This window comes from Mus caroli, chromosome 1, assembly GCF_900094665.2.
Source record: "Mus caroli chromosome 1, CAROLI_EIJ_v1.1, whole genome shotgun sequence".
Classification (NCBI taxonomy): Eukaryota; Metazoa; Chordata; class Mammalia; order Rodentia; family Muridae; genus Mus; species Mus caroli.
In genome coordinates this window covers 158,034,776-158,051,088 of record NC_034570.1, presented here as the reverse complement: position 1 = coordinate 158,051,088, position 16,313 = coordinate 158,034,776, and the positions used below count along the sequence as shown (strand labels likewise).

The 16,313-nt window shown below is 46.9% G+C and overlaps 1 protein-coding gene across 1 annotated transcript in view; it reads right to left on the bottom strand.

Annotated features, from left to right (window-relative positions):
- Lmx1a (LIM homeobox transcription factor 1 alpha) overlaps window positions 1-11,763 on the bottom strand; it is a 145,806-nt gene extending 134,043 nt beyond the window's left edge. Inside the window, exons 1-2 of the mRNA XM_021170712.1 lie at window positions 11,471-11,763; window positions 9,165-9,351 (exon numbers count right to left, since the gene is read on the bottom strand). Of these exons, the coding sequence (XP_021026371.1) occupies window positions 9,165-9,351; window positions 11,471-11,546 (263 nt within the window). The 5' untranslated portion in view covers window positions 11,547-11,763. The remainder of the gene's footprint in view (window positions 1-9,164; window positions 9,352-11,470) is intronic.
- Between the last annotated feature and the right edge of the window lie 4,550 nt (window positions 11,764-16,313).

The following is a 16,313-nucleotide window of genomic DNA, read 5'->3' as shown; positions in this document are numbered from 1 at the left end:
TTTTTTTTTTTTTTTTTTTTTTTTTTTTTTGATGTAGGGTTTCTCTGTGTAGCCCTGGCTGTCCTAGAACTCACTCTGTAGACCGGGCTGGCCTCAAACTCAAGAGCTCTACCTGCCTCTGCATGTCTGTCCCTTAATTTTTCAGTTGTTTATTTTTACATACATGATGGTTTTGTTTTCATGTATGTCTGAATACCACTAAAACCAAGACTATAACATAAAGAATGTGAAAGCTGTAAGAAAAAAAAAAAGAATGAGTGGAGTCCTGGGGGAAGATGGGGTGTTTTGAGAGAACCTAGCAAAACCCAAGTCAAGAGGACAGGATAGGATTTTCTGAGGTGTTCTTCCTTTCTGGGTTTTTTAAGCCTACCCCCTCGGACTAACAACTATGCCCATATCCCTGAAGATAGTGGCTCTCACGAACAGGATACAAGCCTGAAGGGAATCCATGCCACAATGAGAAGAGGGCCAAGAGGAGAAAGAAGAAGGAAAGAGGGCAGCATGGGAGGAAATTCTAGATGGTTATGTTAAAAGGGATTTGTTCCACTGTCACAACCAGAAAACTCGCTCCCCCCAAGCCAGCTGGAGGGCAGGAAAGGTGGGAGGACATACTGGAGAAAGATGGTGCTGAAGAGATACTCTGGGTACCAGATGAGACAGGTGGGACCCTAAAACAAAGAACCATTTGGTCTGTGATGAGTCGGAAATGCCTGGGATGTACACAGGCAGCCCTGGTGCTGCTGCTTGGTCCCAGGTAAAGGGGATGGGGGGAGGGCTCCTGTTCTTAGTTATGCCCAGCCTCTGGTATAGATCCCTGGGACTTGCAGCTTCTGGTCGCTGCACAGGCTTCCCTGCCTCCCTAGCTAGCCAGTCATGTTTTCCCCTCTGGGACCCTTTCTGGGGAGAGATGTAAACTCCTCTACCCTAAGGATGAAAACCCTGAGCTGTGCCAGCATCCGTGACCCCTCAGGCTCAGGCTGTCCTGGAGCTCAAACAAAGACATATTGGGACCCTCCTGCCGAGAGGGGGGGACGTTCCTGGGCGGAGAGGGGGGGACTGGGCCTTAATCTGCTGCACAGTGAATGACAGCAATGTTAAGAAGGAAAATATGGTTTGGGGGTACAGCCCCCAGGAGTCCAACATTTTAGTATTTAAAGGAACTTTAATGAGCTTAAGTGGCTAATCTCGAGTTCAGGAGGGGGTGTTTTGTTTTGTTTTGTTTTGAAAAATCCTTTTAAAGGCTCCTGAGGCTTGATAGCCCTGGATTGTGAGCCCTGGAATGGCTGCCCTTAACTGAAAGGCCAGGAGGGAGTGAGGAGAAAGAATTGCCCCCAAAGAGCTTCTCACGTTGCTTCCAAACCTGAGCTGTGGAGCTGTGGAGCTGTGGAGAGCATCCTCCATGAGGGAGAAGTACAAAAGAGCCTCAAGTGCGGGCCCCACATGCACTGGGATCAGGGCTCAGCACCCCAAGAAGAGAGAGGTGCCCAGAGAAACAGCAGCTTTGCACATGACTGACACACAGATATCCTGCCCCAACGCTGGCCAATCTTCCTGACAAGTGACAAATGCTCCCATTTTACTGGTGACAGCACAGATCCAGGCACATCTCTGATACAGGTTCCCAAGGGAACACCCAAGGAGTCATGACATGGAATTACACAGACCTGAGATGAAGGCCCACTGCCAAGATACCAAGCTGAGGACGACTCAATAACTCGATGGCCCTGTGGTAGGATTATTATGCACAGTAAAAGGCTAATTAGGAGGTTGGAGAGGTAGTTCAGTGGGTAGAGGACTTGCCAAGCAACCATGAGAACCTGAGTTCAGATTCCTCAGAAAACATGTGAAAGACAGGGGGCAGCTGTTCAGATCCATCACCACAGTGTTGGAAAGGAAGAGACAGATGCATCGATGGGGCCCATGGGCCATCTAGTCTAGCAAACCAGCGAGCCCCCAGTTCAGTGAGAGACCCTGTCTCAAAGATGAAAAGCAAAAAACATTCAAGTCACTTGTGCATTTCTGGCCTCTGCACAGACATGTGCATACACACAAATGCATGTATATACCATAGCCACAGAGAGAGACTGAGGCAGACAGAGAGACAGAGAAAAATAAGAGGCTAATTGGATTCTCCCAGGTAAGAAAATAGAGAATCCATGGGTTAGCAGGGGGACAGAAGAGACGAGGCAGGTGGTGGTGGGGTTTAAATAGTATTCAATGCTTAGAAAAGCCATGTGAACAAAGCTCTACAGGGCACAGGGGAGTGGAAGGCAGAATGGAGTGAAACAGATGTGAGCCTCGAGATCGCATGCGGCCCATTCCCAGCAAGACCGGAAGATTACAATTTTTTTTATGGACAGGATTTATTGGACGAGTTGGAAAGCCCAGGCCAATCCACAGTGGCCAGCTATCTCTCCAAGCTCATCCGTTACGAGAGTAATGATAAACCACAAGTATGATGTGCGGAGGGACGCCGGAGGCCCAAAGAGTTAGCAAAGCCAGACGTAGTTGCCGTTATCCAAAAATAGGATCCCCAAACTGGAGTTCTGAAAAGCTGGAAGAGACCAGACTCGTCCATGTGACTCTGGTTATGGGACTGGGAAAAGCACGGTCTACTTTGTATTTTTAGTTGTTAGATCATTATGGCGCAATGATGGAGACCTCACAAGGTTTTATTAAGTTCTGTCTGATCAGTGCCTGGCAGCCAAGTGATAGGCTCTACGGAAGACTTAGTTGTCCTGTTCACCACCAAGGAAAATAGTACAGGGGTATAATTTTTAAATCTCCTTTTAACTACACAGATGGGACTATTGTGATGGGGAAGGTATACCCACTGGGTAGGGGACGGATGCGGGTTTTGTTTTATTCTTTACATAATATCTCTTCCAATACTTCAGTGTTTCTGCGGCATTCCAATTGCATCTGCTATCTAGAGCCGAGAGAAACTTAATCCCTGCCCTAAGACTCATTTTATTTATTTTCAGTAGTGTGAAAGCAAACATGTAGCAAGGTTACCGTGTTTACACCTCCATCTCAGCCCACACAGCGTTAATCCTCCTACTAATTAATGCCAGGGCCATAGCGATCTTATTCATTTCATCTTGGTTAAAAATATAGAGACAGATCGCTGGGGTTTACTAAAATAACAAGTTGACATTTGGAAGGTGTCTGCAAGACTGTAGGGTAGGTTTCACTTAAGATATGACAAAGAGACACTAAGCTGCAGGCAGCGCCACCAGCTAGGGACAACATGACTCATTCTAATTGTGGACTAAATGCTCTCTGTCCTGGTAGTGTAAGGAGAAAACGTAAGCCTTCAAGAGCACCAGAAGAGATACTCTCTCTATCCTTGACAACGGACCATTCAAAAGGGTGTGAGGGGTGCCCTTGGGATGGTTTGAAAATCACCACCTTCCCCTGACTGAGTATAGAAAACCCACCATAGACAGCAGCACTGTCCTAAGGGCCCCAGGGGACTCTCAGCAGAACACACAGTATCCTCCCAAGGAGCATTCTCAGCCAGGCTGGGATAGAGCAGGGATCGCCACTGGGAAACCTCTACTCAGGACTCTCCATCCAACATGGCCCAAGGCCCTCTTTATCTCATTCTGAGTGACTTATTATAAAGTGCCACACTGAAGACATGAAAACCACCAATTTAAAAAATAAATAAATAATAAGTCATAGAGATTTATTTTCTATTCAAAAATAGTAAAACAGAGCTAAAATTTCATAGGACCAATATTACAAAAATAAAATCCTTTCTAAACTAGACAGATGTGTCTGTTTTTAAATCTCTCAAAATTTATCTTTCAGGATTGTACAACTGTACTTGGTAATCCAGTTCATGTGATTCAATATTGATTATTTTGACTTTGGTAATGTACAATAATCCCATTTTGTAATATGTATTTACTATAAGAAGTTATTAAAACGGTTGTTCATACAATAAATTAATTTTAAGGTCTTTATTTTCGTACTTTTAAATATGATAGCCCAAGTAATCTGGCTTTTTTTTGGGGGGGGGTGGTTAAATGAATGGAGCTGTTCTTAATAAAGAAAATATCCCATGATCATGTTCACAAACCTTCATAAGATTAAAAAAGAAGCTGTGGCTAGCCCTCCCTGATATGGATAAGTCTTGGTTGATGCAAACAAGACAAATAAAATGCAAGACAAATAATTAGCTATAGGAAAAGTTCTTGTCAATGAACTCCAGGTATTGAGCGTGACTTCCACGTGAAAGACAAAGGTCTCAGAACGCTACACTATGTAAAACCCGTCTGGATAAATCACTGTTCATACTGTGTTCCATTCAAGTAAGGATCAAAGAGCCTCATCGTCATATTCAACCCCAGCTCCCCAAACACTACAATTGCCTCAACCAACTATCTAATTCCAATGTCCTTAAGTCCTAGATTCCAAGCAAGTCTCACCCATCGGCCCGCACATATAGAAAAAGAAAACAGCTCTACACAAGAAATATTTTCGCCCTCTAAAATTAAAACAGAGAGAGAAAGAGAGAGGTTGCATAAACACAGCCATGATCGTGGACTATGCTCATTGTGAGCTAAGCCCCTACAATTGAATGCAGACAAAAATTATTACCTAGTTGTGCTTGATTTTTATATTTCTTACTATGTTATTGTGCCAAGAGCCAGGCCAAGCAAAAGTACAGTGGAGCAACACTCTAAAAATGGCCTCTGTAATTTCATCTGCAGGTTCCTTTTATGAAGAGCTGCATGCTCAATTTTGATCTCCAAGTAGTAACACAGTAATAGTAATAATAATAATAAATAATAATAACCAGCCACGCTAACTCCTCCACACACACACCTCCTGCACCACTTTGAGAGATCGAAGAATGGTTTTATTACCACTCCCAATACAGAGCATGCCCTAAGTCTTCCTCACCAAGGGGCTGACAAGCCTCAGGCCAAAAGAAAGAGACAAAGAATACTGTAAGTGGGATGACATCAACTCTCCCCCATGTCTGTCCCTTTCTCTGGACAGACAACTAATCTACCCCAAAGACAGAAGAAAGCATGAGCAAGGCCTTCAGGGGAAAGGCTTCCCCAAGCTGTGATCCGCTGATGTGTGGGGAGTTAGCACGCTGTGGGAATAGCCCTGATGACAGCAATCCTACCCCACACTGCTCCCAGGATGTCCAAAACAATCCGAGTGATAATGATAAACTTCATATGTGAGGAGAGAAGGCCCTGCCTGACCCACAAGCCACCAGGCACATGAAAGAAGCAATATAAATTTGATTTAAAAGTGGGACGCTGTCCAGAGGCTCAATTATCTATCAAATTGCCACGTTTCCCTGATCCCACCATCCTCTGTCTCAGACTGAGACATGGCTACAGTACTTGCTTGGAACAGACTCAGAGAAAACTCTGAACTAGCCGGATCACAGAAGGCTCACTGAAATAGGGAACAACAGTTACATAAATAGAAATCTTCCAGGCTGGAAAATATTTTGGTTGTCTGCTAACTTACAAGAATGCCGAAGCAAACTGAACCCATTCCTGAAATATCCACACCTATACTATTACTACCTCAAGTGGTCTGTCCTCATAGCACAGCTCCATCAATTCCACCAGTGTTGTCTTTTCTTAGAACCAGTTGTTTTTTCTTCGATGACACCCTGAGCAAGGGACCCCCACCCACCCAGTTCTTGATTTCTGGCTGTTCATAAATCGCCATACTACACTCTGGCCTTGAATGCTTGTTTGTTTTGGATAGCTGAAAAATAAAGTATTCCTAAGGGTGCCATAGTGGAGGAGGCCAATACTTAGTAAAACATCCTGAGGTTTCAAATGAACACTCTTGTCCAAGATGCCACCATCAATCCACTGCCTTCATGAGAAAGAAGTTGATGTTTCACATTGGGGAACTGAAAAGAACTCTGACACAATGGAATTCTGTCTTTTTAAGCATCTTGTACTGGAGTGGTTACCCTGACAATTTCATACACAGAGCAAGTGATTCTGGTTACTGTCACCCCCTACCCTCCCCAGTCTTCTACTCCTATTTCTACCCCACCCCCAATAAATCCCATTCCATTTAAGGGAAGGCCTGACCTGACTCCAGGGATACTCAGGTAATGATTGAAATACAAATCTAGACCTTCCAGTGATCCAGAAATGCACACACATGGCAGAAATAAATGTGATAACCTCTGCTGCTAAAACTGTGCTCATGGCAGGCACCAGAAAGTGCAATGCATTCATTCATTTCTTTATGTAGAAACAGCACTTAACACTTTACAGATTTGAGGGAACAAAGTACTGTCTGATCCCTTTTCTATCAAGTGCCTATAATGTACCACCATGGCTCTTAGCACCTAACACGCATCTTATTTTCCCTCTCCCTTTACCTGGTCTGGGACCTTAGTGTGGAAGAAGCACATCCGGGGAGAGGGGTTTCCATTGCAGTAAGAGGGGGAAGCGATTTCTGTGAGTTTCATGACTATTGCCCCCAAGTTGAGCTGTACCCTCCAGGATTAACATGTGGCCATTCCAGATAGCTTCTAGCAGATACCTAGTCCTGTGTAAAATGGAGAAACCTTTTCAGGAAGCCCTTGCTAGTCTGGGTAAAATAGATGGGAAACATGCCAGGTTAGAAGCAGCCTGCCATGGAGCTCCATGAATTTTCCAATGATTTTCCTCGTCACAACCAGGGTTTTACGTGTAGAAGCTCCATAAAAGCCTGTTGAATAAAGGAATTTTTCCTGAGCCCAACTTAAAAAAAAAAAAGAAGAAGAAGAAGAAGAAAAGAAAAGAAAGAAGAAATCATCTCTTCCCTTCATTAAGTGTCTTAAGAGTATTGAGGACATTAAAATGCTAGTTTGCTGAGAGAAGAGTGAGATTGAGAGGGGGAAGAGAGGAGAGATGGAATTTAAGGGAGGAATAAATGAATCTAAAACAGCCTCCACTGACAGGCTGAGAGCATGCTTGCTCTGAAACTGTGCTCAGAGCTGAGCAATCCAAGCAAACTGATCTTGGATATCCATGTGTCCGTAAATATTTTTAAATTAAAATTTAAAAAAAAAAAAACAAACGTTTCAGCATCACACTAACACGTCTTTGAACAATGTAGCTCACACCCTCTATAAAATCTTGATTCTGACCAACAGCTGGCAAGTTGATCCCTGCAATTTTCTCTTCGCAGAAATAGCTTTGTGAGGGGAGAACTGACCCTCTAGGCTAATAAGCCCAAACCTCGCCAAACCTGGAGGGCTGCAATGGAAGGGATACTGTTCTGTAAAGCACTCTACGGCAACTGTTTCTTCTCCTCTTGACACAGCCTGACTTCCTTAAAGAAGATTTGACTGGCCAGACAGCTGTGTTGACCCTTGAGCCTTCTTTGATTCGTGATTTTCTTTTTTTAACAAACAGAATAGAAAAATCACAAGCCAAATCCTTCCCTAAGCTCCAATACGTTTGAATTTGCCAGTGTTGTGCCTGAAGGATGTGGACCTTTCTCTAATCTATAAGCAGAAAGATAAAGATTGGGCTCACACAATACCAAAACCGGCCCATGAAAAGCAAGAGAAGGTGGGGGGAGAGAAAGCGAGCAGTCACCAGGCTTTGTCTACTTGAAGTTGTATAGACCAAATCCGCTTAATTACCTAAAAATCACAGTTTTTACCCAGACTCGGGGGCTACAAGCAGACAAGCCAGCACAGACAGCAGTATTTTTTTTTCTTTCAAAATTGTTTACCATAAAGATCAGGGGGAGTTTTGCTTCTTTGCTGATTTCTGTATTGTACAACTCACATAAATGCAAGCATACTTTATTTTGATTTGTTTTTGTTTTTGTTAGTTTGGGGGGGGGTTTAGGTTCTGAAAAAAAAATGTAAAGCATTCCTGAGTCAACAAGAAGACCTGGTGGTCTCTCCACACGGAGGTAAAAGTCAAGCATTTTATGTCGAAACAAGAGTACTGAGTAGCCGAGAGGGTGGTGGGGATGGTTGATGGCCGGGTGGCAGTGGCTGCTGCATCTAACTTGGTCCATTTTTTTAGTAAGCCTGACAGCTTAGATGACTTGGAAACACGAAACCTCCGTTCTTCCTTTCCCCTGTGTTTTTTGTTTTGATAGCCAACCCTCCTTTGCACTTCCTTTCACTGTGCGTCGACGGAATGAAATTATAGCGGCTACGTTTCATAGGCACGCTGACCTTCCTCAGCCTCTCTCCACATAGTGGAGTGAAAGGGGCTGCATTTCCTCCGTGTACACACACGCACACACATGCATGCACACACAATCAACATATGCCAGCCCTTGCGCACAAAAACAGACGAGCTCTGAGCCATTTTTCTTTCTGGCTAGCCCTCCACAATCCTAGGAATCCAATGTCCCTATGAATTGGCCAGTGTTGAAACGCAAGACAGCTTCCTCTCCCTACTTCCGCAGGGCTCCTCCTGGCCAGTCTTCGGACACTAAGGGCATTCTACCACACCACAATCCCAAGGGTATTTCAGAAATCCAGACTGGGAAAAGAACCGCTCGCTCTCTTCATTACCTACCTCCCAGTTCTGCATGCTGATATGAGAATCAAACATGCGGCCTGTCAGATAACTTCCCTAGTCTAAAACAAGGTGGAGATGCGCGGCAGGAACAGTTTCCCTCTAGCCTACTAACTCCTGAAAACCCGAAGAGGGGGTTACTGGAAACGCCGCCAAACAATGGTGCAGGGCAAAGAAGGTCATTTTCCAAACCTGATTTGATCAAGCCCAGGAGAAAAAAATGTGCCCAAGGGACAGAAACCACCCGATCCTTACTGATGGGCACAAACTCCAGAGCCATGCAAACCCTTGAGAAAGATGATATGGAAAAAAAGGGTCGCTAGTCACTAGCTCCCCGCTCCCCGGCAAAGTGATCTCTGTGAATGCCTGGGCCCCGGTTGATGAACTTGGAATGATTTGAAAATATGTTCGCGGCAAAACAAAAACAAAAACCCGCATTGCGGCTCTCCCGGGCCCCAAGTTGTGCAGACGGATGGATTCCCCGCAACCCGGGGAGTGTACCGAACGCGGATGCGCGAGATTTACTGGCCTTTCCTGCGAGTGCCTCCTCGAAGAGGATGCAGGAGGACACGGTCCCCAGCGCACACCCGTGCAGGTGAGTGGGCGCGCTCCGGCGACACAGGCACTTACTTCTCGTAGTGGTACTTGCAGTAGAGCTTCTTGTCCCGGTAGAAGCAGGTGGTCTCCAGGGGCTCTTTGCAGGAGGCACACTGCACGCATTGCTCGTGCCAGAAGCTGTCGTTGAGCCGCAGCAGAAACCTGTCCGAGATGACCCGCTGACAGCCCTCGCAGACAGACTTGGGGCTCACCGCTCTGCCTACAACAGCAACAGATGTCGCCGGTGAGCCACACCGGCAAGCTAACCCCAGGCAGGCCGGCTCTCGATAGGATTAGACCCACCCTGGGTCTTGCACCCTCAGGAAGCTCCTCTGATAATCAGATATTCCGAAAAATCAAACCAAGTGACGATGACGTTACTAATACATAAAGACTAAGTAGCAAGGTATAAATTTTAGCGAGGAAGGGGGCTGAAGTCAATAAATGGTCTTAATTATTAGACAGATCCAGGTATATTGCGAGCTTTCACTAAGCCTTTAAATTAGATTACATAAAAATTTGTGCTCCCAGGACTCTCAAGTCGTCATTAATCATTAAATCACTGTATTTGTGTCCTTTGACTACTTTTAAATGATAGATAATTATTTGCTTGCAAGTGAGTTCTATTTTTTTAAAGGAAAATTAGCATTTTCTGTTTTCTTCCTAAAAGGCGGCCTGCGGGTGCAGAAAAATACCATCTCTCCCCACGCAAGCTCAGTACTGTGCAAACTAGTGAATCTCCCCTATGTCTTGTTTGGCGTGAAAATTGCAGGTGGCTTTTTATAATTAGGAAACGTCAAGATGGGGAAAAATAATATCCGGGCGCAGAGACCCTGAGAAGGGTGCTGGCCAGAGAATTCTAGATCTCCTGCGCTCAGAAGCGCTGATAGAGCAACAAACCTCTTAGCCCAGTCAGAGAATCTTCTCTGCCCTACCCTTTGACCTTTTTGACTTTTTCCCTTCGGATCTTGTTCCAGGGCCTTCTCCTCACCCCCCCCCCCAACAAGCAAGGGAGAAATACTTGGCCGCCTTTGTTGACACTTTTCACAACCATTTAAAGAAGCCCTTGTCCCACAAGAACACTCTTGTCTGTGATGTCCCAAAGGGACGATCCTTCTCCATACCACTACACTAATCTCACTTTGTAAGCTGGACAGGTCGTTTTGTATGGTGGGAAGCCAGCAAGAAGGCCTGGGGAGAAAGTGGTCGTTCTCAATTGTAAATTTCTGTTGTCTTGGTCTCAGCATCCCACCCTATGGTTGGGACAAACGTGGGTCGCGGGTCTCGTGGTACAGAGAACCAAACCCGGTGTGCCTGAGTCCGCACACAGGCTCTAGCCTGCGTCTTCCTTCTTGCTCCGGGGAGAAGATCCTGACAATTTCGAAAGGGTGGTTGAAAGAAGAGGGCATGGGTTTTGTAATTTCGTTTCCTCTGAACTGTTGGGGTGGAGTGGGCGATTTCTCTCTGGACATGATTTCTATAATCGAAATTTTTTCAGCCCCACTCTATTGGTTCTAAAGTTAGAGAAAGAGGCAAGAGGTTTAAATAAAAGAAAAGTCTCTCCTTCAGAAAGAAACGGGAAGAAAAACAGGAAGAAAGAAAATTTTAAAACAAAACAAAACATTTTTTTCTCCAAACTTGAAAATTCCAAAGACAGAGTTGAAGAGACACTGGCAAAACAAGCCTGAACTCTGAAAGACCCACGGGTATGACTCTTTGGATCTCTCTATTCTCTGCTCCTTAGCAGTGGCTGGGTTGGGGGTAGAGGGATACCAAGCTTGCAGAACAGGGATCCGGCTTCAGTTAATTAAAGACCAGGCAAGGGCCCCGCCGTGCAAGCTAATCCCAGCGCAGCGCTGCCCACCAGCCCGGAAAAGCCTCCGGGCCATGCCCAATACTAAAATTGGGGCTGCAGTTGGTGGGGGAAGAGAAGAACTTGGGCGCTCTGGGCCTCGGATCTCTCATGCTAGGACACAGGCCTCTGAGAAACCGGTGGCATTTATGAGCCGTCGATCAGCTCTGTGATTAAAAATCCAGCCCTGGGTATTATTAATCACTTGCCACTCAAATGCCTTGTGAACATGCTCGCCCGCCCCTCAAGGCTTTGGGGAATTCGATGTTGAGCTCGTGAAGCCTAGGGAGGCTTGCTGGTTGTATTTAGGTAGGGACGACTCAAAAGGACTGATGGACACGGAAAGACAGAGATTGTGGGCACCTCTGTGTGCGCGCGAAGAGGGTGCTAGTCTGGTCGCTTAGCCCAGTATCAGAGAACTGACGTCCTGAGCTTCCAGCCCCGGCAGAAGGAGGATGCTCTAGGGAACATGCGGTTGAACACTTACCCAGCAAAGAGGAGAAGGAGGCCGAGGTCTCAATCGCACTTTGAAAGTTCTCCTCCATCTTCAGGCCGTCCAACATGTTCGGGTTGAGCCAGGAGGACCTGTAGAGCGGAGGAACGGTTGAGTCTAGCTTCCCGTGCCTGTTGGGACTCCACACTCTCAGTTGCCACTCTCCTGGGGAAGGACAGAAGCAGTGTCCTGGGCGACAAGAATGAGCCTAGAGGGTAGAGTCCAGCCAAGGGAAATGTAAGGTGGGAAGAGAGAGAAGAGCCACCGTGAACTGCTCGGACGGCTCTGATTTCACTTGAAGTCAACGCGTTATGTACTAAGGCCTCCGCCCCCTAACTGCGTTCTCCTAACCCCCACCCCCACCCCTGTCCCCAGGTTTCCCATTCCAAGACCGACTCCGCCCCATCCTATACTAATGTGGCCCCTAGGGATCCCACCACTAGAACTATGGTACTCTGTGTGATGGGGTGGGGGTACGCCTGCTTTCAGAGCCAGGGCCAAGCCGGGACCAACCAGGTCTGATATCCCAGTGGCACCGCCACTCACTTTCGACCCTCACCTGTCTTAGAGAGAGGCAGAGTAAGGGACTCGGAGACTGTCCCGCCTGCTTCCGTACTCCTGGCGCAGCGCTCTGCTTGGGGGGTGGGGGGGGGAGCTCGGGAGTAGGCGTGCGGGGCGCGCGGGGAGGTCCTCCCGCCGGTCGGCCAGTGCCGGGAACGTCTGCAGGAGCAAAGGAGTCGCCTTGGGGAGGAGTCGCGACTGGCCCGGTTCACTCTTGGATGCATTTCAAATCAACTTTCAGAAACACTCCCGCCCGAGCCGGAGCCTAAGGATCCCCGCAGCCTTTCTTACCTGGTGGGCTCGCTCGCGCCCAGCGTCCGGAGAAGCGCGAAGTGGCCGGGAGACGCCGGGCAGCTTCGGCGGAGGGAAGAGGCGTCCCCGAGGCTGCAGCCAGAGCAGCCGCCCGGACTCCGGCGCGCCCGGGAGAGAGCAGGAGCGAACGCCGGCCCCCGATTCCGCTCCTCGGCGCGCCGGAGTCGGGCCGGGCTGTGGCCGCAAGCCGCCGATCCTCCTCGGGACGTCCCGCCAACACGGGCCGCTCTGCAGCCGGGAAAGGGAAGCCAGGCGGCTGCTCCAAGATCGGCGGGGGAACCGGAGGCCCAGGGTCCTGGGTGCAAAGTCCGCCCTGCTTTCTTCGAGGCGGTTCGGGCGGTTTCTGACAGTGGCCGCTGGCTGCGTGCGCGGCCCGGGAAGGGGGTGGGGTGCGCAGGGCGGGGGCCTGGGAGCGCGTCCCGTGGCGGGGCCCGCGGTGCTCTGTTTCCCGGCTTGGCTGCTCGACCCACCGCGAGGCTGCAGCCTGATGCTCCAGTCTGCTGCCCGGACCTCCCGGACGCGCCAAACTTTTCCTTCTCTCCACGTGGAACGGTTGCCCCGGGGGAGCTACGCCCCAGACTCGGCAGAGATCCGTGCCACCTAGACTTCACGCGGGCGGGATGGGGATCCGGTTGCTCTCGGATCTGCACCGTAAGTGATGACTAACCTCAGACACCTGGAGGTCGCAGGGATCGCCTAGAGCCCCCAACCCCCTCTGCTTTGTGAACTCTGGCACCAGAAGCTCCAAGCTCTTCGGATTTTCATTCACCCACTTGCTCCTGCAATTTACAAATTTGTTTTGGCTTAAAACTCAACTCACCGTTTCTGGCCGAAACCGCTTCACTGCTGGGAAATGCAATAATGGGACCCATAGCCAAACCTTGAATCAGGCTCCCTCTATCCTATCCGGCTGGCTGGACGCTAGACTAGAAGTCAGCCAAGGGGACTTTTCTTAGAAAAGAAGATCCTGGGGGCAGTTTTTAATTCCCTCTGATTCATAACATTCGACTGCAGCGACAGCCCTCCAGCCTCTCTAGAGGCAGGAACAGGGTCTTGCTCCTCTATTCCAAGAAAAGCCTGGGGCCAAGTGACTCAATAAACACATCATTGCGTTGGCTAACATTTTATCGACCATTAATTTTGTGCCAATCTTTATTCCGTAGCCAACTTATCTAATCTTTAAAATTTAAGGTGGGGAAAATTATAGTCTCAGTGTTCGGGTTGCCCTAAGGAAATGGGACACCTGTCCACGTGAAATTCTAGCCTGCTCTCCAGAACACCGTTGGGAGGTCCAATTCCATGGGCTTCTCTAGGGCACCCTCACTTCTACACTGCAAGGAACGCAGTGGCAGTAATCCAGCACTATAGCCTGGTCAACCTAAGCAGAGGACATACCATGTAAGCAAATAGTCCCTAGTGTCTTCACCAAGGAAAAGATCTCTTCCTGAACTTATGTCAAACAAGCTCTTCTGTGCTTAGGGACACACACACACACACACACACACACACACACACACACACACACCCTGCCCACCCGCAGCATCCTAAGTGTGTTCTATCTGCAAGCACAAGCCAAACGCAGAATGTGATTTCAGAGGAACAAGGGGAAAGGGCAGAGAGTTTAATACCCTATATTAGAATACTGCTTTAAACTTTTTAGGGTACTCCTATATCCATGGTTTTGCTTGATCTCTATGACAAACCTGTGAGGTAGACAGAACAAATAATTTTACCTATTGTCCTAGACAAATCTTTGGGGCTTAATACAGCCAGGAGATTTCTCTGCTGTTAAACAGGTGGCTATTGGTATGTCTTCTAACACCTGACCTTTGTCATGTCTGTCATCCAGATAGAACAGGATATGGGGGGATATTCTTGAGATAATATATACGATAGAAATTTTTTAAGAAAAAAAGAACACAGCATACACCCACAAGAAATATTATTTTAAGTGCCCAGCGGAGTTTTTGTTTAACTAAGAGTCTTGAGTTTATGAAACATATTTAACTACTGGGTAAGAAATATCCAGTAGTGAACATCCAGATGATGGATAAATAGATGGTGTTTGATCTGAGTCTTTTTGGTGGTTCTGGCATCAGGAAGAAAGCCTGGTTAGTGTAGCGCACCCAAGTTTGTCTTTCCCCCAGTTGGTTTGGGCACTTCAGATAAGTACTACGTCCCACAATCCCATTGTAAGTTCTACCTCAGTACAGAAGTACATAGATGCCTTAGCAAATAGTGTTTAGTTGGCTGAGGGATGAATGAACCTCTCTGCTGTAGTCTGAAGCCTACAGGGAAGGATCCATAAGCAAAAAAAAAAAAAAAAAAAAAAAAAAAAAAAAAAAAAAAAATCTCAGTTCCAAGTGGCTCCCCCCCCTTCTATACATAGGCAATATATTTGTATCATATCCATCCTCACTTCCCAGACCTCCCCCAACACATCTTCTTGTGTCCTTTTCTTTTTGGTTTTCAGTGCAACCTGCTGGGTCTAACTAGTGCTGTCTTGTGTGCGTGAAACCCATCAGTGGCCAAACTCCCAGAGAAAATCATTCTGCCTTGCTAAGTCCGCCAGTAGTTTCTCACACTTGAATTTTGACTGGATTGATCTTGTGTAGATCTTGTGGGTGTGACATGGCTTCTGTGGGTCCATTCCAGCAAGAGCCATTTCACACCCAGGAGACAGCTAATCACAGTACTCCTCCCATCTGCCAGCTCTTAAACTCTTTCCACCTATTCTTCTATGATACTCCCTATTCCCTGAGGCCTGATGACTGGGGGCAGGTATAGATGTCCCACACCACACGGGGCTAAGCATACACAGTAAGGCAGTCATTTATTCTCAGCATGTGAGCTAGTTATAAGTCTCTACTTTTATTGCTACCCACTGTGAACCTTCTCTAACCAAGGCTGATAGCAGCATAGATCTATGACTATAAACATAAATATTCAGGTGGTCGTTTGGCAACATGGCCATTTAGCAGCAGCGGGAGGAAGAGGAAGAGGAAGAGGAAGAAGAGGATGATGATGAGGAGGAGACTTCCCTTCAAGGACCTCTAACCTCCACAGCCATGGACTTTTGGCCAGAGAGGTTTACAGTATCCAGTATGAGTTCCCTCTTGTGGAGCAGGCTTTCAATCCAGTCAGAAAGAGGTTGGTTACACCAGTGGGCACATCTGACCTGGCAGTATTTTATGTATTAGAGTCCTTTCCTCACAACAAGTCAGTAACACTTGTTGTTATTGGTGGTCTTGATGACTAGGGTGAGGCAGAATCTATTTAAAAGAGTTTCCATATACATTTCTTGAGTGGCTAACTCCGTTGCACACATTTTAAAGTGTTTCCTAGATGTCTATACTTCTTCTAAATATCCTATATAGTTCTATAGACATATTTCCTTAAAGATTTTTTTAAGTCTGTGTGTGTGTGTGTGTGTGTGTGTGTGCCGCGCGCGCGAGAGCGTCTGTGGCTGGGCATCTACCTTGAGGGCAGAAGAGGAGTCTGGCTCCCTTGGAGCTGGAGTTACAGGTGTTTGTACTTCCTGGTGCTGAGAACTAAACTCAGATCTAGAAGACTAGTAAATGCTCTTAACCACCAATCTGCCTCTCTGGATTCTGTAGCCAGGTTTTTTTTTTTTTTTTTTTTTTTTTTTTTTAATGAATTGCTCTCTGATGCTCTTGATGTTTAGGATTTTGTTTCGTTTTGGAGGGTTTATTTTAATTTGTTTTTTAGTTCTTTGTGCACTCTAGGTACTAATCCTCAGACTGATTTATAGGTGTAAAATGTTTCTCTGTCCTGTGGATTTTCTTTTCACCAGATTGAGTTTCTTTTCCTGTACAGAAGCTCCTTGATTTTAGGAAATCCTATTTGTCAGTTGTCCCATTTATTATTCCCTACGCTGTTTGAGTCCTACTTAGAAAGTCTCCCCCTATGCTTTTATGTTGAAGTGGACTCCCTCCTGCTTCAC